The sequence below is a fragment of the Sinocyclocheilus rhinocerous genome, unplaced genomic scaffold (assembly GCF_001515625.1).
Source record: "Sinocyclocheilus rhinocerous isolate Xijiao unplaced genomic scaffold, SAMN03320098_v1.1 scaffold802, whole genome shotgun sequence".
Classification (NCBI taxonomy): Eukaryota; Metazoa; Chordata; class Actinopteri; order Cypriniformes; family Cyprinidae; genus Sinocyclocheilus; species Sinocyclocheilus rhinocerous.
The window spans coordinates 77,492-98,890 of record NW_015642061.1 but is presented as its reverse complement, the minus strand read 5'-3'; the positions used below and the strand labels follow the sequence as shown (position 1 = coordinate 98,890).

Sequence of the window (21,399 nt, the reverse complement as noted above, 5' to 3'; positions counted from 1 at the left end):
AAAGTGAACGGTAGTGTTTTACTCGAGCATTACATAAAAATGTCATTTTAACATTAGTGTAATTATTTTAACATGAGTTTAGGAACTGAATAATAAAAAGGAAAAATAAAACACTGCTTAGTATTTCCTCTTTGAATTCAATATGCACTGATTCTTATTTAAACTACAAAAGTTATTTAGGTAAGAGCAGTTAGTGATTTTCTCTTTGTCTTTTGTTCATGGCCCCAAATATTGCAAGCTGTAGCGATATGCATATTGCGATATGTACATTTGCGATATTTCGATAATTTCGATATATTGCACAGCCCTATTGGGAACCCAACTGTCGCATTCTGTAAATTTAAAGAAAACTATTCTGAAAATCTGATTAAATCTGCCTAATTCTCAGGTCTTTAAGGCAGTATTCTTTCCAGAGTCTCCGTGAGAAAGGATCCATGCTAGATGTACCAGACCTTCATAATGACCTCGCCTTCCTCTTGCACATGGCCGACCAGTACGACCCTCTACTAGCCCAGCGCCTGTCTGTCTTCCTCTCACCAGTCAGCGAGACTCGACTGCTGGAAGAAAGTCTGGAGCGTCGCTGGGGAGCTGATCGCTTGCGGTCAATGATCACGTCTGACCAGCAGGGACGCTCTCTGCTGCAGCTCGTGGCCCTTCCTCGCTTGCCAGCGGCGCTGTTCACCTTCAGCCAGCTAGAGGTGTTGAAGTTGGAACTTATTGGAGACGCCAAACTGACAGCACAAATATCTAACATGACCACACTCAGGTAAGTATTTTAATTTCAATTGCACCTAATTTTCCATATAACTGAATTGCGCATAATTTTGCAGTCTTACACAAACTGATGTTAACATGTAATGAGGGTATAACATTTTAGAATGAGAAACGTTTTAATAGGGCTGGGACAATAAATCGATGCATCGTGAATCGAGAAATTATTCTGCATCGATTCTGAGATTTTCCGAAGGCATCGCGATTCTCTCTTGAATTGATTCTGAGCTTAGCGCTCTCTGCTGCAGCTCGTGGCCCTTCCTCGCTTGCCAGCGGCGCTGTTCACCTTCAGCCAGTAAGAGGTGTTGAAGTTGGAACTTATTGGAGACGCCAAACTGACAGCACAAATATCTAACATGACCACACTCAGGTAAGTATTTTAATTTCAATTGCACCTAATTTTCCATATAACTGAATTGCGCATAATTTTGCAGTCTTACACAAACTGATGTTAACATGTAATGAGGGTATAACATTTTAGAATGAGAAACGTTTTAATAGGGCTGGGACAATAAATCGATGCATCGTGAATCGAGAAATCGATTCTGAGATTTTCCGAAGGCATCGCGATTCTCTCTTGAATTGATTCTGAGCTTAGTGTTTAACAGCAGATGGCACTGCGTGCTTTAGAAATAGCTGTATTCTGCTTGCTTCCAGTTCCTTACACATGAACCATTTGAACCTAAAAGAATCATTCATAAAGTTCGAAAAGGTTGAAGCGAATTACAAGGATGTTCACAGTGGGCTGTGTTTACATTAATCTTGCATCATAAAAGCATTAAAGCCGATGTGCAAGTACATTTAACCACTTGCATTACTCAGCTGAACGCACAAGCACTCTTCTTCATGAGCATTTGAGTGTGCGGTTAAAAACTAGCCTAGAGCGCCATCTGCTGTTAAAAACTAAGCTCAGAATCGATTTGAGAGAGAATCACGATGCATTCCGAAAATCTCAGAATCGATCCACGAACCACGATCAATTTATTGTCCCAGCTCTACGTTTTAATCTGGATTCTCTTCTCATTAGAGAGATGCACCTTTACCACTGCACTGCATCAGTGGAGCCTGCAGCACTGCAGCACCTTCAGGAACATCTAGAGACTTTACATCTAACCTTCACCCAAGCTGCAGAGATCCCAGTCTGGATTTATTCCCTCCGTGGCCTTCAAGAGCTGCACCTCACTGGGAGGTTGAGCAATGAAGGCGGGATGGGGCGCGGATGGGTCCTTGGCAGCCTTCGACAACTGCGTCATCTCCGCGTCTTGGTGCTGCGCGGCATGCTGCAGAAAGTTCCAGGGGAGCTAAGCGAATTGGCAGGGAGTCTGCTAAAACTGGAGATATATAATGAGGGCACCAGGATATTGGTACTTGCGGGATTGAGGCGTTTGACCGGACTGGCAGAAGTGCAACTGCAAGGATGCCAGTTGGAGAGGCTGCCATCAGCGCTTCTGGCGCTTACAGGTCTACGCAGTTTGGACCTGCAACACAACAGTCTGCGTACTCTAGAAGAGCTGTTAGGATTGCAGCATCTGCGGCGTCTGTCCTGCCTACGACTCGCACATAACCACGTTCTGGCTCTTCCGGCCAGTGTAGGAGTGCTACGCTCACTGGAGCTCTTGGATTTGGCACACAATCAGCTGCAAAACCTACCTTTGGCGCTCTTTACGCTGCATAAGCTGCGACGCCTGCTTTTGGCAGGAAACCTTTTGGAAGAGTTGCCAGCTGAAATCGGAGCCTTGAAGCTTCTTAGCGAACTAGACCTGAGCGCCAACAGGCTTGAACGTCTCCCTAAGGAACTGTTTGAAAGTTGCGTAGAGCTTCGCAACTTGAATGTTTTGAATAACTCTCTAGGGTCTTTGCCCGCTGGTTTTGGTGGCCTGACTCAGCTTTCGCGTCTGGATCTACGGGGAAACAGTCTAGAGGAACTGCCAGTCGAGCTGGGGTGTTGTTTTGGGCTTCGTGGAGGCGGTTTGCTAGTGGAAAACTGGCTGTTGCACACCCTACCTCGGCAGGTCAGGGATGTCCTACAGCAGCCCAGCTCTTGCCCTTCTTCTGAACCTCCATCACGACCTAATTCTGACTGCTTTCCTACCTTTTCAGCTGCACAGTGGAGCTTCCACTCCGCACTGGAATCTCGGATATAAAACATCAGCTTCAGACTGAACTCATGAACAATATCTAACTAATATTACTAAAAAGAGTCTGGAAAAGCCAGTCTTTTGCCAAGAAGACTTTAAATGTGACGCATAAGGATACACTGATATGACTGAAAAATTAGAAACATGTTTCTATACTTAACCGGGTAACTGTCACTAGCCCAATTAACCCATTGTAAACCTTTCTAATCCTCATTTTGAAAAGCAAGACTCAAACTTTCATATTTGGTGACTGATTTTTTTTCAGTTTTTTTTTTTTCAGAATCTCCATTTATGACGGAATGCAAACTATGCATGTATGGTTGCTTTCTACATGTCCTTTACAGTCCTAATATGGATCACCATATTTTGTTTTGTAGTATGTTTTGTAAAATATATTTGATTAAAAAAAGAAGTTAAATGTAGTGCAGTGCATTTTACATTTCCTTAAACTTATATATCTTTATCTATTTCACTTCAATATTTTTTTTCCACTTCCACAATAATGTGCCAAAATTAAGTCTGTGCTCCAAAACATTCAAGATTTTCAATTAAGTTGGAAATATCATTATTAGGTCTTTGCTTAAAAAGTGGGACTGACAGTTAACGGTTTAACCATAAATTTGAAAAGTGGGTTAGTTTCCTACACTCTTTGTGTAAGACACTCTAAGTGTATCCCTACACTATCAAAAAAAAAAACTATAACATAACATTTGATTTGGTTGCATGTAGCCTACAGTACTAGTCAAACGTTTGATCTTAAAACCTTGTGATATAAAGCAACCCTCTATGCACACCTTGGCAATATAATCGCCGTCAAATACAGGTGCGCTGCGTGCTACATACTGCACATCCATTGAGTACATGACATGATCTATTGAGCGCATCCAAATAGTACAGATCGTTTGACGGAGAGTGAAACTCTCAAGCGCTCAGTCAGCGTGTTTATCGAGTGAAAATCTGTGTTGAACGCCTCTCACACACACATACTGGCCTGTAAAATCTAAGAATTTATTAGCCAATGGCTAATGTTAGATATTATTTAGTCGCCCAGAGTAAGATTTAGTCGCATATGCGAGTGATTTACTCGCAATGTAGAGGGTTGTAAAGGCTTATGCTGAAATAGTTTAAATTATTTGCATATGCATGAATTTCTTAACAAAATATCAAACTTTATTTATTCTGTTGATGTTTACTTAATCAGACTACAGTAATTTTTTTTCTTAATGTAGGCAGAAAGTAGAATAAAAAATGTAGTTTACAATATTTGTTTACCAAAACAAATGAAAGCAAATGAGTTCAATAATATCTGTACGCATGAATATATGCTAATCAGATATGACATTTAGTTTAATTCTGTGGACATTAAACATCTCTCCAGGATTATTTTGTCTCTCATACTAAAATATTTAAACACCTTAGAAAACTGATAATGGTAGTTGCCATCAAAACATATTTACACAGAAATATTTTAAATATTATGTAATTACCATGGTAGATCTATAATGGCACTACTGAGCATAGTGTTTTAATTATAGTATTTTACCGTCATAGTATTTGATTTGAATAGGTTCCTTTATATGAAGCAACATATCAATCAGTATATTACACTGAGTTAAATGTTTTAAATCAGTTATATTCAATCCTAAATTATAACAAAATGTAAATAAACGTTTATGTCACTTACAAAAGTCCCGCCGAGCTCAACTGCGCCAACGCGAGCGCGACTTCAACACGCCCACGTGCCAGTACCAACATCCAATCACGATACGGTTACATTTAGATTGACACGTTCGCGAGCCAATGGGAGCGTGCGTTAAGCCAACGACCGCGTGCATTCTGCCAATGAGAGCGCGCGTTCTTCAGGAGGCTGTATTTCCGGGCGGTAGTATAAACTGCGGCCTGGCGCGTGCGGTTTGAGGCAACAGCTGCGTTCGTGTGTTCATTTTCCTCACGCACCGTCACCTAAAGGTAACTATAATTTAGTTATTGTTTAGATATGGATATGTTTCTTCGTAACGTTATTTTATGTATATAATGTTGTGAGTTTATCCAACAGGGAAGTTTCATGTCTGATCGAAGCGTTGTGTCATTGAGCGCGTTAGCTGTGCGTGCTAACCGAAGCGAGCGCGCGTGTGAGCGCTTATATTTTCTGTTAAGTTATATACATGTTTTTTATACGATATCGCGTTTTCGTTTATATTTTTTTTGGCCTTTTTCTTATGTAACTTATAACAATAGCTAAACGCCGGTCCATTGTCCGCTGCGCGTTTGTTAAGTTACATGGCTTCTACAATTAAACTAATTTCTCTGTTGCTGATCAACACAGTATCTGGTATCGTGATCCCGTTTCTCTGCAGCATAGAATTTCGCGTGTTTGCGTAGAAAAATTATTTTAGACGTTCGTTACGTTGAGATGAGAGCCTCTTCTGGATGTTGGTGGTTGAGGCCCATATAAACCCGTTCCAGTTTCACTGAGTAACAAAGGGTACCATGGTATCACCATGTTTCTTTTGGACTGCTTTTTGTATTTGTACGTGGGTCAAAGAAACTTAAATGTTCACATCAAAATACATTTTACAAAAGTGATTTTATAGGGTAAACGTACATATTAAGCTCACCAAAATCTACATTGAGACATTTTTAGTGCACAAGATATTGGTTACAGTACAAAGGTATATTAAAATAAAATATTAATCTCTCCCACAAAAATATTTTATTTTATTTTAAATGACAAAAGCATTTTATTTAAGATAAACATCATTAAATGCAAAAAGTCTGGCTGTGCTTAATGGGTACATGTTTGTACCCTTTAAGCACACGCCTGTTCCCATTAAGCTCACATCATTTATTAAAAATTCTTGTTTATTTTAAACAACCTTTTTAAAGAATAATTGAAAAAAAAAATTTTTTTAATATACAAAGTCAATCACAAAAAAACAACACAAAAATGAAGCAACAAGGCATTCAATTTGATCAGCTATATATTCATAATGAAGTATCGTTTAAGCACATTGCAACATCTAGACTAGTCCACGTTCAGCTAAGTAACACGCATTCAAAAATCAAATAAAACATTCCATTCATGGGAATGAACACAGAAACTAGCCTCAGTATCGAGGCTCTTATTAAATGGATGTCAACTTATCTATAGTCTCTTTGACAACCATCAGTTAATATTTAAAGTCTGTTTATGAAGTATTTACATAGACATTCAATGTGGAAGAGTTTAAAGAGAGCACACTGAGCTTAATGGGAGTAGAAGCAATTTTTAACAAATTTCATTTAATATTTATTAAAATGACAAGATTTTGCAAAATAAATAATCTAGGTCATGTATTAAGTTCATACTTATTTTATTATGAACAACTATTACCGTATTGACCCGAATATAAGACGATATTTTTTTCTTGGAAATGCATCTGAAAAAACGCGGTCGTCTTATATTCAGGGTCTAGACTTTGACATGTCAATAATACACCCACAACAATAGGTGGCGCCAAATACTCATAAAACGAGTGTGCCATGAAATATGTAATGCGTGTTGTAAAGATCGCGAGTAAAAACAAAAGAAAACCTTATATTAACAATATCTATGAAATTATACTTTTTCTTATTGATGTCACACTGAAGCTGTGTGATTTTCATAGTAGTGTACCCTTTAAGCTCACCTTAAAATAATATGAAATCTTTAAAAAAAAAAATACAGCAGTATAAAACCACAGACCAGCAATAAACTGTTAATTTATAATATTATGGATGTAAAAGTACAAATCAGTAATGCCTGTGAAGCAATATATTAGCGTAGCACACAATTTTATACAGCTAGTCAGCTAACTATCTGTTGCTAAAACTATCTTTTAGATCTAACTAATTATTTCCCACATCCATGTTCCAGGTTATAATCTGCAAAAGTCTAAACATTAATCTCTTAAATTTACAATAAGTAGTGAAACTTACCCAAAATAAAGGAGCTACTCTTTTGGTGAAAGTTTTCAGACAGCTTTCAAAATGGCCGCCAGACAGTGTGAACACATGGAGAATCATATCTCAGTGCGCAATGATCTGATTGACTTGAAATTACAGGAGGTATGTAGTAACAAACATCAATTTGTTAAGACATCAAGTATGATAATACATAATTTTTTCTTTTTATAATCTGAGCTCAAATATGGAAGTGAGCTTAATAGGTACATTTACCCTATGTATAGAAAGCACATTAAATGCAAGTAAAGTGTCTACTTTTAAGGCTTCAAATAGGTTTTGGGAGAATAAAATCAAAATGTGGGTAAAATAATTTTCCGTTTTCATTCAGTGTAACATATATTTATGTAAAAATTGAAACAACACTTATTGTGACCTGCACGTATTAAAATATATAAAAGAATAAGTGAGCGTACTAAATTATTGCAATTTTAAATGAGTAAACAATTCTTGCTGACAAATGTCCAAAATGGTATAGTGGCAAAGTTTAAAAATGTAAAATTGCAATTAAGAAGTATTTTGGGTAAGACTTAGTCTTTTAATGTCATAAACTGATTCTTGTGGTAAATAATACCTGACAAGATTGTTACACTGAATGACATTTTAGTGGCTGTTTTCTGTAAATCATGGTAAAAATTTAGGGTATTTTTTTTTTGCACTGAAAAAAATATTTAAACAGGACACTTTCTAATCTATTGAACAACAATTCAAAACTGTATTACACTTACTGTTTTGATGCTTGAAAACCCTTTTTCGTCTTTGACCCACGTACTTGTTTGCTGTAGTTCTTCCAGCGTAGACGTTCTTTCATCACCACCCCAATATTCAGTGGTCAGGATGTTTTTTTTGTTTTTTTTTTTAAAGTGACTAAACATTTGGTTTCCTTAAAGGCACAATATGTAAGATTTTTTTATTAAAATATCCAAATAACCATATCCACTAGAACAGTGTTATATATTTTGCTGACTTGTGTACATTAGCCCAAATGTTACGAAGAATATTTAAATCCAGAGAAATAAGCAATTTTAACTAGTGACACGGATTGTGTCGCCTGCCTATGACGTCATACACCCTCGATTTCCCATAATAAAAGCTCTGCTGCTTTCGAGCCGTGTGTCACGCTCGTTCAGCGACCTTGCTTTGCTTCAACGACTTTCCGCCTCACTCTGCTTCATACTACAATGCTAATAACTCTTTAATACATTAGCTCATCCATGAACATGATTTCTGCCCGAGCCCTGTCGGATTGCATCGGCTGTGGGGATGAAGACTACAACTCCCATGATTCCACACTCAGTCACGGCGTCATCTACGCCTTTGATATTTGTTTGTTTTGAATACGCGCCCTCTAGCGGCGAAAACTTGCATATTGTGCCTTTAAGTCTTATACATTTGTTTTTATTTTAGACTTTGAGAACCATGTAATTGTCATATTGTTCCTTGGTACCACCAAAGTACATGTAAAATGGCAAATTCTTGTACATTTGTGACTTTCAAAAGTGTGTCTGTGGTAAGAGGCTAAGTCTGAGGTTTCTGGGTTTGTTTACATGGTTTCTGTCTTGTGTATTTAATTTCATGGTTAGATGTCAACTTAGACTTTCTAACCTTCTCCAGGCTTGGTCCACTTTCTCAGTGGTGGTCCCTCCATTGAACCATGAACGTGTGAGTCGTCTGAAGGTGTGATTTAATTGCTCTCTCACTCCTTTTGTCTCCAGAATGGCTGAGAATGATGTTGACAACGAGCTGCTGGATTATGAAGAGGACGATGAGCCTCAAGGAGCCCCAGAAAGCACCGCTCCGGTGGGCAAGAAGGAGGTGAAGGGCTCATACGTGTCCATCCACAGCTCGGGCTTCAGAGACTTTCTGCTGAAGCCAGAGCTGCTGAGGGCCATCGTGGACTGCGGTTTTGAGCATCCGTCTGAAGGTTAGAGACTCTTGAGATGCTGGTTCTCCTAATGTAACTATATTTGTTGATTAGCATCTTAAGTGAACTTCCTATGTGTGTTTTTAGTGCAGCACGAGTGCATCCCGCAGGCCATTCTCGGCATGGATATCCTGTGTCAGGCCAAGTCCGGTATGGGAAAGACCGCTGTGTTTGTGCTCGCTACCCTACAGCAGATCGAGCCGGTGGACGGACAGGTTAGTATATCCGTTTTGGTTTGTGATGAAACCATTAGAACTGTTGTGCCGTGTTAGTTTGGAATTGCTAAACTCAGAGTTTCCCAAACTCAGAGTTTTACTCCGTGAGCTGATGAGAGAAGCTAGTAATTTAGAATTCATTGATTTTATATATACAATTTTCTACTGAACTTGTGACCATGAATTGACGTCAGATAGTTGTGAACAGGTGACTGTTTAATTGTAGAAATGTTTAATTAAAATGCATTTTTAAAATGCTTACAAAAAAATATTTAAAATGTTTTGTTTGAACGGTGTTAAATTACTTAAATCATAAATACAATTAATAAACTGTTTTGTGTGAAATGTGAATGGTGTTATTTTAATATTTTATAAATGTATAACTTATCTTTTTTTTTTTTTTTAACTCTGATCTACCAGGATCAAAATAAAACTTATTGAAGGATAAATTTTATTTGTGCATGTATTGTAACCGTGTACTAACTAGGGCTGGGTATCGATTCAGATGTCCCGATTCGATTTCGATACGCAAGCTCTCGATTTGATTTAATTCTCGATTTTTTTTTTTTATTACATTCAGTGAATATAGTTTTAATACAAATGCTATTGATATTTCTAAAAAATGAACAGTAAACATCAGTTTACAAATGATTTTTTTGCCCAGCCCTAGTACTAACTGAACAATTTATTCATTTTAAATGCTGCGTTATGATTTAAAATTAACACAATCAATAAAACCAAGATTAAGTTTTATTTATCTGCATGTAATGTGACTGAAACAGAACCATCGATGTGGGTTTAATGTCATTGATATAACAAAATTAAAATGATTAAATCTTTTAAAATAAAACTTGCAGAAGATCATTACACCTACTAAAAGTTACACTTTTTTTTTTTTTTCTTTCTGCATGTTCATGGTTCTCTGTTGGTTAATGTCAGGTTACATGAAAATTATTCAAATATTAACCTTAAGTCTTATTTGAACACAAAGGGTTTTGAAATTTGGTTACTCTTTAGCATTAGCTAGTGGTTTAACAATCTGTGGCCCTAATAACTCTTTTATCTGTAACTTGTAGAAGATGAAGTTGACTGTTTTCCTGTGATTCAGGTGTCTGTGCTGGTCATGTGTCACACGCGCGAGCTGGCGTTTCAGATCAGTAAGGAGTACGAGCGTTTCTCCAAGTACATGCCCACGGTGAAGGTGGCCGTGTTCTTTGGTGGCATGTCCATAAAGAAGGACGAGGAGGTCCTGAAGAAGAGCTGCCCTCACATCGTGGTCGGCACGCCGGGACGAATCCTCGCCCTGGTCCGAAACAAAACCCTCAACCTGAAGAACGTCAAGCACTTCGTTCTGGACGAGTGTGACAAGATGCTGGAGCAGCTGGGTGAGCGTTTGACCAAAAACTGCTCAGAACTGTGTTGAGCTAAGTCTGTGATGATTAAAATGATGTCTCTCTGTCAGATATGAGACGTGACGTTCAGGACATCTTCAGACTGACCCCTCATGAGAAGCAGTGCATGATGTTCAGCGCCACCCTCAGTAAAGAGATTCGGCCCGTCTGCCGCAAGTTCATGCAGGATGTGAGTAACGTCTGTCTGTTTCTATAATGAGTGCCATTTGCTGTCTTTTTGTCATTTTCCAGCGTGAGTGTTAGACACATCGATATTACTTTGAAGACTAGCTGAATTTTATGAAATAAGTTGTATTTTCTTGCCTCCTTTATCAGCACGAGTTTTTTTTTTTCTTGTTTTTGTTGAGTCCAGAACTTTTATATATGTATGTGGCTTATATTTATGTAATTATGTAATACTTTAGTAATTATTAAACTAAACATAAATGAGAAATGTTGCTTTGGAAGCTAGATGAATTTTATGAAGATTAAGTTGTATTTAAAATAAAAAAATATATATTTTTTTAAAGTTTAAAGTTCAAACACATTTTTCGTTGAAGTACTAAAGTCAATACAAAAAAGCCCTGTTAGTTGTTAATGCGTAACCTAACAATGAGCAACACATTTGTTAAAGTAAAAAAAACAAAAAAAACCCCACATTTTTCTTAGTTTAAGTAATTAACTAAAACTGATTAACAAACATGCAACAAAATTCCACTAAAATAAACCATTCAAAATTTTAGCAAACTAATATTATATCAATTATAATACTCATCGTAGTGTTGTTATTTTAGTATGTTCAAAACAGTGTGATGAAAACATGGCAGTTTAAAAAAGAAAATTCTGTTTTATTTAAAAAGTCTTTGGTATAATGTGAGTTTTATGGAAGTTATCGGACACGTATTAAGCCATTTGGGCATTTATAAGTAAAATTGTCAGGTTGTAATTTGTTTTCCACTCTTCTTAAAAAGAGAAAAGAGGAAATGTTGGGTCCATCCAATCATGAGGTTGTGTAGAGAGGAAGGAGAGTTCCACCTCCTTATTAAGGAGCTGCGGGATTATCCAGGGCGATTCAAAGTTTAGTTCAGGATGTCGGTGGCTTAGTTTCATGCTTTGCTAGCGATACTGGAGCCACATATTAAAAACACTGCTCCGGGTGTGTGTTCACTGCTGTGTGTGTGCACTTTGGATGGGTTAAATGCAGAGCACTAATTCCGAGTATGGGTCACCATACTTGGCCACATGTCACGTCACATATTAAAAAGACCTCTGTGTGCAAGGACCTTTACAGTGCTTTGTGCTGCGAGACGAAGTGGATTAACTTGTCAGACGGCATTCTGGATTTTGGCGTTTGCTTGTAGGGTGGGGCTGAATTGTTAAAACACCTCTCAAAATGTTTGGTACGGGTGCGAAAAATGCAGAAAATCGACCCCATTCGAATTTTTATGACTGAAGTTACGGAGGCAGTGTGTAAACATGATTGACACAAAGTGAGGTCGTATTTATTTTTTAATTTGCAAAAATTTCAGATTCAAGTGTGCAATGACCTTTAATCTAAAGCATGGAGCATCCTGTCTGATGATTGCTGTCTGTTTTCAGCCGATGGAGGTGTTTGTGGACGATGAGACGAAGCTGACTCTTCACGGTCTGCAGCAGTACTACTGCAAACTGAAGGACAGCGAGAAGAACCGCAAACTCTTTGACCTGCTCGACGTGCTGGAGTTCAACCAGGTGAGTTTAGCACTTGACGCTCATTTGAGTTTCCAAAGCCACTTGCAAATGAGGAACACAAGCAAATATTTTGTAGATCAAACCTGACCCCGTGTATTCCAGTTTCATTGTGGTTTGTCACTGCATGATTTTCTCTGCCACTCATTTCCCCTGTAGAATATAGTTAGTCAAATACTTGAGCTCAAATGCATGCTTCATGTTCTTGAGGGTAATTCTGCTGTTGTCCTGCAGGTGGTGATATTCGTGAAGTCTGTTCAGCGTTGCGTGGCACTTTCACAGTTACTGGTGGAGCAGAACTTCCCCGCCATCGCCATTCACAGAGGAATGGCACAGGAAGAGAGGTGTGTGTACTTGTTTAGGCTGAATGTCCTGTTATGTAATGAAATATGACTGTTGACTAGTGAGGACATTGTGTTAAAATGACTTATAAATTGGCCAAGTCATGTTTATTTATGTATATATATATATATAGATAGATGGTGTCTAGTGTTTTGCACAAGTTTCTGTGAGGGTTTGTTTAGGGGTAGGATAATATAATTAGTCTGATATAAAAACAATGGACGTCCGCAAAATGAACTAATATAGTCAAACAAACATTAGCATCCCTGGAGTTATTAAAAGAAATCAAGGATTACCAAAAAAAAATTTTTTTCCTCATGTCATGCAAGTGGACTTTTTGTGTTTGTGCAGTAAATCTTTTTTTTTATTATTTATTTATTTTATTTTTTTAAACCTCTGACATTAGCAAATGTCGAAATTGTGTATACTGGCTTCTAAATGTTAAAACATGATTAAAAAAATACCGTAATAAATGGTAAGTGACATTTATAGGACATTACTGTAGTAAACATCTGTTTGCTTAAATCGGAGGTTCTCAAACCTGTCCTGGAGGACCCCCTGCCCTGCACATTTTGTATGTCTTATCTAATGGCGCTTTTCCACTGCTTGGTGCGGCTCAGCACTGTTTGCATTTCCACTGCAGTTCAGTACCGCTTTAGAGTGGGCGGATTTATTCACATGTCATTATAGTTGCGTCGCCTCTACTACCATGACTCCTAAAAAAAAAATAAAATAAATAAAAATAAAAAATTCATTCCGTGTCACCCCATCAAGATCCTCTCACTGGATCCGCTCCTCTGCTATCAACGAGAGGAACGTCTTTTCTTCCGCAGCAGACAAAAACTTTTTGGTTGTTAAAAAAAAAAAGGTGCACTCGTTCAAAACAGTTGCGTTCGATCCTTCGCTGGCTGTGCTGATTTAAATCTAGCGGTTCTTTTGTGTTTGTGTCGCAAGTTCAGTGACGCAGGTAGTGACTATTCTCTCCGGCCAATCCGTGATCAGCAGAGTTTACACGTCACGTTTTGGTAACGGTACGGTTCACTTGGAATCCCAACCGAGGTGGTACTAAAAAAAGTACCAGGTACCACCCAAAAGTGAACCGTGCCGTACCATGCAGTGGAAAAGCGCCATAACACACCTGATTCAACTCATCAGCTCGTTAGTAGAGACTACAAGACATGAATTGGGTGTGTCAGATAAGGGAGACATACAAAATGTGCAGGGCTAGGGGTCCTCCAGGACAGGTTTGAGAACCCCTGGCTTAAATAAACAATGTTTTAACACCAGATGGTCAAATGTCCATGGTTGGAGTTCAAATTTAGAGTTTCAGCCAACAAATAAATACAGTCTCCCTTATAATAGCTCAATGGAATTTTTTTTTTTTGTATAATTTTTTCTTAGTCAGTTCAGGGAAACACAGATTTAAAGTTACAATCCTTAAAGACACAAAACGTTTGAAATTGGATGCTCATTTAATTCCTTTTCAGTATGTAACTAACTTGCTAAGAATATAGAAATGGCATTTTCCCATTTAATATTTTTTTTCTTGCAACGATTTCTGTACTTCCTCATACATTCGTAATTAGCGCTTCAGTGCATTTAACAACTTGTTGAAATTATGTTCATCTCCTTAATCTCATTTTGGAGCTCTTGAACATTTTTCTTAAGATGAACAATGTAATCATTGAATATTTAATGCACGTAGCTGAGACTCGTCTTGTCTCTGCTCGCAGGTTGTCTCGGTATCAGCAGTTCAAAGACTTTCAGAGGAGGATCCTAGTGGCCACAAACCTTTTCGGGCGAGGAATGGATATCGAGAGGGTCAACATTGCCTTCAACTACGACATGCCAGAGGACTCCGACACGTATCTCCACAGGGTACGTATCCATGTAGTCGTCACAAGTGTTGGAGATCTCTGAAGTGGCACGTCTCACACGGTCTCGTCCTGTTCTCAGGTGGCTCGTGCGGGTCGCTTCGGCACCAAGGGTTTGGCCATCACATTTGTGTCAGACGAGACGGACGCAAAGATCCTGAACGACGTGCAGGACCGATTCGAGGTCAACGTGGCTGAGTTACCAGAGGAGATTGACATTTCCACTTATAGTGAGTCTTTGGTCTCATCTTATTATACCTGTTAAGCGTTTTGAGCGTGAAGAAATAAACTCTGATAATCTGCTTCCAAATTTAATGTAACCTTATGAGTGTGATGAATTAATAATAGTGGTTCAACGGATCTCACGGTTCGGATCACATTACGGTTTTTGACCCACGGATCGGATCATTTTTCGGATCAGCAAGAAAAGAAAAATATTTCAATTTAACTTGCTTTCCATTTATTACTTAAAGCGAAGTACTTCTTTGATACCACAGCAAATACTACTAGATTAACTAAGAAAGTTTAAACATGATTAAAGAGACGAGAGAACAGCCAGTAAAAATAAGAACAAATACACAAATTACAAGCATATATAAATACAACAGAATATGTTACAAATAAAATAAGGTTGATTGTATTCAAATACAGAAATGTAGTAATTAGGGAAAATGTTGGCGGATGCTAATGTGGTCATTGAAGTGATGCTAGTTAATTGGATATTTTGAGGTTATTAGCATTGGCTCTATCTGTGGGTTTGTCAAATATATAAGCATTGCGAAGTTAATCTGGACCCCAAACTTAACTATTATCCCTGATATATTAGTTGATGTATCGTCATTCTCAGTTTCAAACATTGAGTTTGTTTCCCCATTGGTTTCTTGCCGAATGTTTTAAACCCACAGGGACTGGTTGAAAGAGTAGCGTTTGAGGTCTTGCGTGTTTGAAGTGACGTTTGTCTTTTTTCTGTGTGCAGTTGAACAGTCCAGATGAAGGTCTTGATGTTTCCAGAATCGCAGCTGTTGGATCACGGCGGGGTGCAGAACCTCTGTTTTTAAAGCCTCCTTTTTACCTCAAACCCACAGTTGTTTTTACTGCTTCTCTCAGAGGACCGGGCGAGTTGTCTGTTTTACGATTTTGTCCTAAAATCATGTTTTGTTTTGGGTTTTAATGAAATTAAATCTTTTTATATACTACACCTTGACTGACTGTGTTTGTCTTCTGAGAAATGTCACTGTATGAAAGTGGTTTCGTAATGGGTTTCCAGATGCTTTTAGTGTAATGGTTTACTATCTTTCTAGATATTTGTCTTGTTAAACTTGCAGGCCAGTGTCATAACCTCGGTTGTTTAAGGTTAACGCATTGTGAGACTTGTGTGGTTGCAAATGACTAAAATGTCAATTTTTAATAGGAAATTGACTTATTTCCAAAATAAGTCGTCTTTGTGGTTTTTAATTACATTTAAGTAAAATAAAATTGTTTTGATTTTACTTTTTAGATTGAAAAAAAAATTACATTTTATAAAAAAATAAATTAAAAAAAAGTTTGACAACTTGTGTGGCATTTCTGCAAATTTGTGGCATTATTGCAAAAGCGGACACTTCAAAATACCTTAAACGACAAAAACAAATTTAACCTTATTAAAAAAAAATTTAAAAACAGTATTTTTCTCAGTTTCAGTATATATTTACAAAATATATATCAAGTTGCGAGTAGCAGTTGGCCACTTCCAGAAAAATGAATGGATCTCTATGGGCCTCTGCTGGATATATATGGTCATTACACTTTTTTTTTTTTTTTAGTTTTTCTCTAACCAGCAGATGGCATAATTCTACACAACACCTAGATCAATAGCCAGAAACAACTTAAATCAAATTTAGATCACCTGAAGTGATTTTTTTTTCATAAATTTAATATTTAACATGCAAGCTAATGGTGTAGTTGAGGATTTTTGTGGTAAATGGGTACAAAAGTACTTCATATCTCCCAAAACACTGCTCTAATGTATAGATGAGAAGTAAACAAAAAATATATATTTGTATGATTAAAAATGTGTATATTTTTTACATTTACTCTTTCAATTTTAGTGTAAACCGGAAATGCAAACCATATGAGGGTTAAACTTAAAATGTTAACGGAGTTTGACTAGGCTGTTAAAATGGTTACAGCTGGAACTACACTGCAGTATAATAATAAAAAACAAAAACAAATGATCACACACCTGCAGTGAGTCGTTTTTACAAGCCAGTTTATTTAATGGATGGTGAGTGGTTGTCCTCTCTTAAGAGGTAATACAAGATCATTTTAGACCAGACCCGAATCCAAGTAAATATTTTCAACTGTCTCGAAGTGTCACATGTTGGCTGCTCATTGTCATTTCCTGATATAATCCACTCGAGACTTGTTTATAAGGTTGTACAAAAATGTTTTTAATAAAAGCATACAAATATCAGCTATGATGAAATCAGATTGGTTGCAATAATGCTTAGTCAAAGAAAGTCTTAAAATTTTTACCTGCCATACGATAAAACAGGTGAAGAAAATCCCACAGACGCACATTGGGGACCAGAAGATCTCCACTCTTTTCGTGCCAGACAGGAATAAAACGCCTAGGAGGTACTGGAGTACGTAATTTCCTGTGCTTACTTACCAAAGTACCATGCATGACGAAATTAAATTTAAAATTAAAAACTAACTAGGTAGTTGCGACCGTTTCCCGAACCCATAGTAAAGTTTGCGTAACACGAAACAACAGAACGCTGTTAATTTTCCATCAAGTTTGCATGCAGCATGTAATTGGCAGTTTATTCAGTCAACACCTTTCCACAACGTAATTTCTCCCCCCAAAAAATGCTTTTATAAAGAACATGGCATTTGAAATGTAAAATGTAGAAATTCCATTTTACTCAGTTGAGATTGGGAATTCAAACAATATGTAACTAAAAATAACATAATTATTCAGTGACAACATGGCTTCTCTCTTTCAAAATTTTGGGTTTTTTGTCTCAAAGCCTGTTCAAACTCTCATTCTTCAGGGCAGATGGTGCGACGTCACCTCCGTCAGTTCATGCACCAATGCCAGGCAGAAATAGAGACTGCTGCTTTATAAAACACAGACACCAGTGCCGTTTGCACGAGGCTCTGCCATCATGTGGTAGATTACAGACCAGCGTTTGAAAGAACCGTCCCACCCATTACTTTCAAATTACATGTTTACATCAGATGCTGGTGTTTTAAACATATTTTTATTGCAAACCAAAGGGTTACTGGGTTTCTTTCTGCCCCCAAAGAAGAGGATTGTAATTAGCCGGGAGCAGAGGAGCCGACGTTTTGACGCCAGGGAGCTGCGGCACTTGGCAAATATCCCTCAGTGAGTTGACGTCATGGGCTCACGAAACCATCAAACTCAGCATCGAGTCCACAAGCAGCTGAGTCAAACCCTGGGTAGCTTAAAACGACTTCCCGATGAGTTTCCCTCGTATTTGCCGGCTGTTCTTTGAACGTCAAGGCAAAGCAATCACTACAGAAGAAGTAAAGACCAGCCCTTGTGAAGCTGAGAGTCGGTCCCACCACATTTAAGCGTCTCATCAGTGTCCCGCTGAGGCAGTTTTTTTTTTTTCTTATTTAGATTGTGCAGGTGCCCCAGAATGCATCACTGTTCATGGTAAGGACCAGTCAATCAGAAAATCCATTGTATATATTCACAACCGGGATTCATCCCATCCTGGATCCTCGCGGTAAGCACATCTACTCTAAGGCTCTCGGTACAAGGGATTGGAAACCCAAAATTGCCCTTTTTCCACATGGATTTGCATTATAATAAGGCCTCGGCCTAGCGTCTACTCAAGAGTTACACTTCGAAACGCTACTCTATTGGTTGGGGAAAGACATGGGGACAAACATGGGGTCTTTGGACAAACAAGATGTTAATCAACAAACTTGTGCATGTCGCCATACAGCCAACGTTGGGGCGGGAGCGCCGCATCGTTCAGGTGGCCACATTCGTCGTTGCACTTGCAGGACTGCACAAACATGACGGCCCTCTCGAAGTGCTCTCCGTCGGGGCAGGCGAAGAGCACGGGGGCCGTCCGTGTGCGGCGGGGCGAACAGCATCGCCCGTCCAGACACGTCCCACAGTAGTTGGGCCGATAGAGGCGTGTGCTGCGGCAGCCAGCGTAGCGCAGACGCAGAGGCTCTGGAGACTTCTGCGTACGAGAGCACTTCCTCCCCTTCTGTTAAATAAAAATAAAAGGCAGTTTACACTCACATCTGCAATGGAAAAGAAGTGTGCAGTGATAACTTCAGTAGGCCAAGGGGCTGTTTACGCGACACCGTTTTCAACTAAAAATGGGAATCGTTTTATGCGTTTTGGCCATTCATTTTCATGAAAGCAGTGTTTTGGTGGCCAGAGAATGTGAACTTTTGAAAACGGGTTTCAAAGTGCAAGTTATTGAAAATGATACCCTTATCGAAAACAACAAAACCACAAATTTGCGAAAACGGTGATGTCATACACTTTATGTGTTCCATCAGTCATGTTTCTTTATAAAGTGACATCGCCAACTATTGTCCTGGCATGCATAATACAGCATTTTTAGTCATTTTCAGAAACACGTAAATGGGGATCATTTCAACAACATTGTCTACCATTTTTAGTACATTGTTGTTGTGTAAACACACCCTAAGACAGAGTCATAATGAAACATCACTTTAGCAGTGTGCACCACTGAAATTGACTTCTTGATTTTACTTTTCTTTTTTTTAGATTAAAAAAAAAGAAAAAAATTCTAAAATCATAAAAACTGGATAAATTAACTAGAGAAGCTACACTGCATTTTTCTTTAATATGAATGTATTTAGTCTTACTGCATTGACAGCTTTTTCCTCTTGGCGATTATGTGTTCTTGTTTTAATCATAAGCTCACTTAATTCTGATAATTTTCTGAGACAACAAGAATTCTTATGTCATTTTGAATTTCCAGTAAACATGTTTATTTTAGACATTTGTACTAGGAGTACAAGATAAGAATGGTGAGGAAGAACAGCACTATCTGCAGTGAAAATGTCTTAATTTAAATAAAATTTTACATTACATCATGCATGCTGACATGTTAACTGCTAAAGTATGCTGCTGCTGTTGTTCAAGCTACTTCCATATTCAGAATCATACATGATACCTAATAATATTCAACAATAAGCAAGGCTTTAAATAATGTTAAAAACAGACATTTTACTTGCACATTGGAAAACACTGCAAGAGCAACATTTCCATTGTGAAACTGGAAAGAGCCAAAGGCCAAATGATGATTGCATGGTTTAGATTTATGGATTTAATTTAATGAATGTTTTCATTGGTTAGTACCAGTTTGGTGCTGGTGCACCAACATAAACATGTAGTTTAGAAGCTGGTCTTTTTTGGTGAAGCAAGGAAGATTTCTCGTGCTATTTAAGTAGACATAAACTGGTCTTTTCAGCAGATCTTGTGGTGATTCTGCAGATAATCTTGCTATGTTTACCTTTATAGGCACAGCCACAGAACTACAGGGACGAATGTTGCAGAGTCTGGTTTCCTTCAGCAGCTTGCACTGCGCGTTCTCATTGGTGACCCGAGATGAAACGCCCATCCCGCAGCTGCGTGAACAAGGCGTCCAGCTTGTCGTCTGCGCAACACATTGCCGTCCGGCTTGCTTGCATGCTAGAAAGAGTGAGAGAGACGGGGTAAGTTAGTACACAGGCACCATTCAGCCAACAGGGAACACTGACGCACAGAGAAAGTGATTACGGCGAGCAGGGAAACAGCTGCCTGACAGAGGCACCGTGTGTGGGGCTGGTTCACAAGGATCTTGTGGAAAAGAAGCGGCGGGCTCCTAAACACAGGCACCCACACAGAAGCGCATGCAGGAGGAACCGCCACAGCTCACATTGGGACTGATTGTTAATTGAACCGAAACCCAAAGGCAGCCAAAGGGGGCATTCACACAGGACACATTCTTGCACTCTGCTGCACTATTTTTAATTGTTGGTTTATGTAAACATGCTAAACAGACGTCATTGATGATAGCAATCACAGCCTGAGCCAAGGTTATTATAGTTAACTTAAACTAAAACCATGAAAAACACACTTTTTTTTACTTAAAATAAAATCTAAAACATACTAAGCCTATTTAATTTTTAGGCTTTTTAAAAATCATTTTCATTTAGTTTAACTTGAAGTATTGCAATGAACTCCACGGTTGGCGCCATGTCAAGTTCTAAGAAATTAAGGCAAGACTCCACAGGTATATATGGGGAAAATGTCACTAATAGATACAATCACACTAATCACAGGCTACTGTTTCTGTTCAGTTATTTTACTTTAATGGCAATGAAAAGAACCTATGTATTGCCATTAAAGTGAAATTACCGAACCTACACATAGAAGCCTGATAAAAACGGTCATTTTAGAGGAAAATTTCAAACGGCACTTAGAGGCTTTTGCATCTGAACTCTTCAATTGTTTTGTACGTTTTCTGAAAATGTGTGTATAAATAAGCCAGCGAGGCAGTACTACTACTTAAATATGCATTCATTTCCAGAAGATAAATCTGAACATTGGATAACACCAGGTTCAAAATTCTTGTTTCATTTTGTTGACAAATTAGAGGGGATTTTTGGTAACTCTTTTTTTTATCACTCCATAAATCAGAAAATACTTTCAGACAGAGAGAGAGAAAAAAAGGTTTCACTATGTTTATAGAATAAAATGAGTATTAAAGGGTTAGTTCACCCAAAAATGGAAATTAGCCCATAAATTACTCACCCTCAAGTCATCCTAGGTGTATATGACTTTCTTCTTTCAGACGAATCCAGTCGGAGTTATATTTAAAAGCTTGTCTTTGATCTTTCAAGCTGTTTCATGGCACTCAGCGGGTGTTGCATGCATCAGTCCAAAAGAAGTGAAATAAAAAGAGCCCATCCATAAAAAAAAGTGTCTCACACATATCCATATTCAAAACGTAATAATCACTTTAATCTAGCTTGCGCTCACTGTTGTAC

The 21,399-nt window shown here is 38.2% G+C and overlaps 3 protein-coding genes across 3 annotated transcripts in view; 2 read left to right on the top strand and 1 right to left on the bottom strand.

The window, feature by feature from the left end:
* LOC107755611 (volume-regulated anion channel subunit LRRC8D-like) overlaps positions 1-3,139 on the top strand; it is a 13,028-nt gene extending 9,889 nt beyond the window's left edge. Inside the window, exons 4-5 of the mRNA XM_016572501.1 lie at positions 389-766; positions 1,799-3,139. Coding sequence (XP_016427987.1) covers positions 389-766; positions 1,799-2,915 — 1,495 coding nt within the window. The 3' untranslated portion in view covers positions 2,916-3,139. The remainder of the gene's footprint in view (positions 1-388; positions 767-1,798) is intronic.
* A 1,636-nt stretch (positions 3,140-4,775) lies between these two features.
* LOC107755609 (ATP-dependent RNA helicase DDX39A-like) lies at positions 4,776-15,580 on the top strand. The gene is made up of 10 exons (XM_016572498.1): positions 4,776-4,877; positions 8,606-8,814; positions 8,902-9,029; positions 10,138-10,414; positions 10,492-10,610; positions 12,020-12,151; positions 12,383-12,492; positions 14,224-14,368; positions 14,447-14,594; positions 15,341-15,580. Exons 2-10 carry the CDS (start codon positions 8,607-8,609, stop codon positions 15,355-15,357), a joined length of 1,284 nt encoding a protein of 427 aa, XP_016427984.1. The 5' UTR covers positions 4,776-4,877; position 8,606; the 3' UTR covers positions 15,358-15,580.
* A 1,793-nt stretch (positions 15,581-17,373) lies between these two features.
* LOC107755605 (protein CYR61-like) overlaps positions 17,374-21,399 on the bottom strand; it is a 34,385-nt gene continuing 30,359 nt past the window's right edge. Inside the window, exons 6-7 of the mRNA XM_016572494.1 lie at positions 19,881-20,059; positions 17,374-18,596 (exon numbers count right to left, since the gene is read on the bottom strand). Coding sequence (XP_016427980.1) covers positions 18,291-18,596; positions 19,881-20,059 — 485 coding nt within the window. The 3' untranslated portion in view covers positions 17,374-18,290. The remainder of the gene's footprint in view (positions 18,597-19,880; positions 20,060-21,399) is intronic.

What these genes read in the sequence shown, in the direction of transcription:
- LOC107755609 (XM_016572498.1), top strand. Translation starts at nt 8,607, where the DNA reads ATGGCTGAGAATGATGTTGACAACGAGCTGCTGGATTATGAAGAGGAC. An exon ending in GGAATGGCACAGGAAGAGAG is followed by an intron (nt 12,493 to 14,223) that starts GTGTGTGTACTT and finishes CTCTGCTCGCAG; the next exon opens with GTTGTCTCGGTATCAGCAGT. An exon ending in CCGACACGTATCTCCACAGG is followed by an intron (nt 14,369 to 14,446) that starts GTACGTATCCAT and finishes TCCTGTTCTCAG; the next exon opens with GTGGCTCGTGCGGGTCGCTT.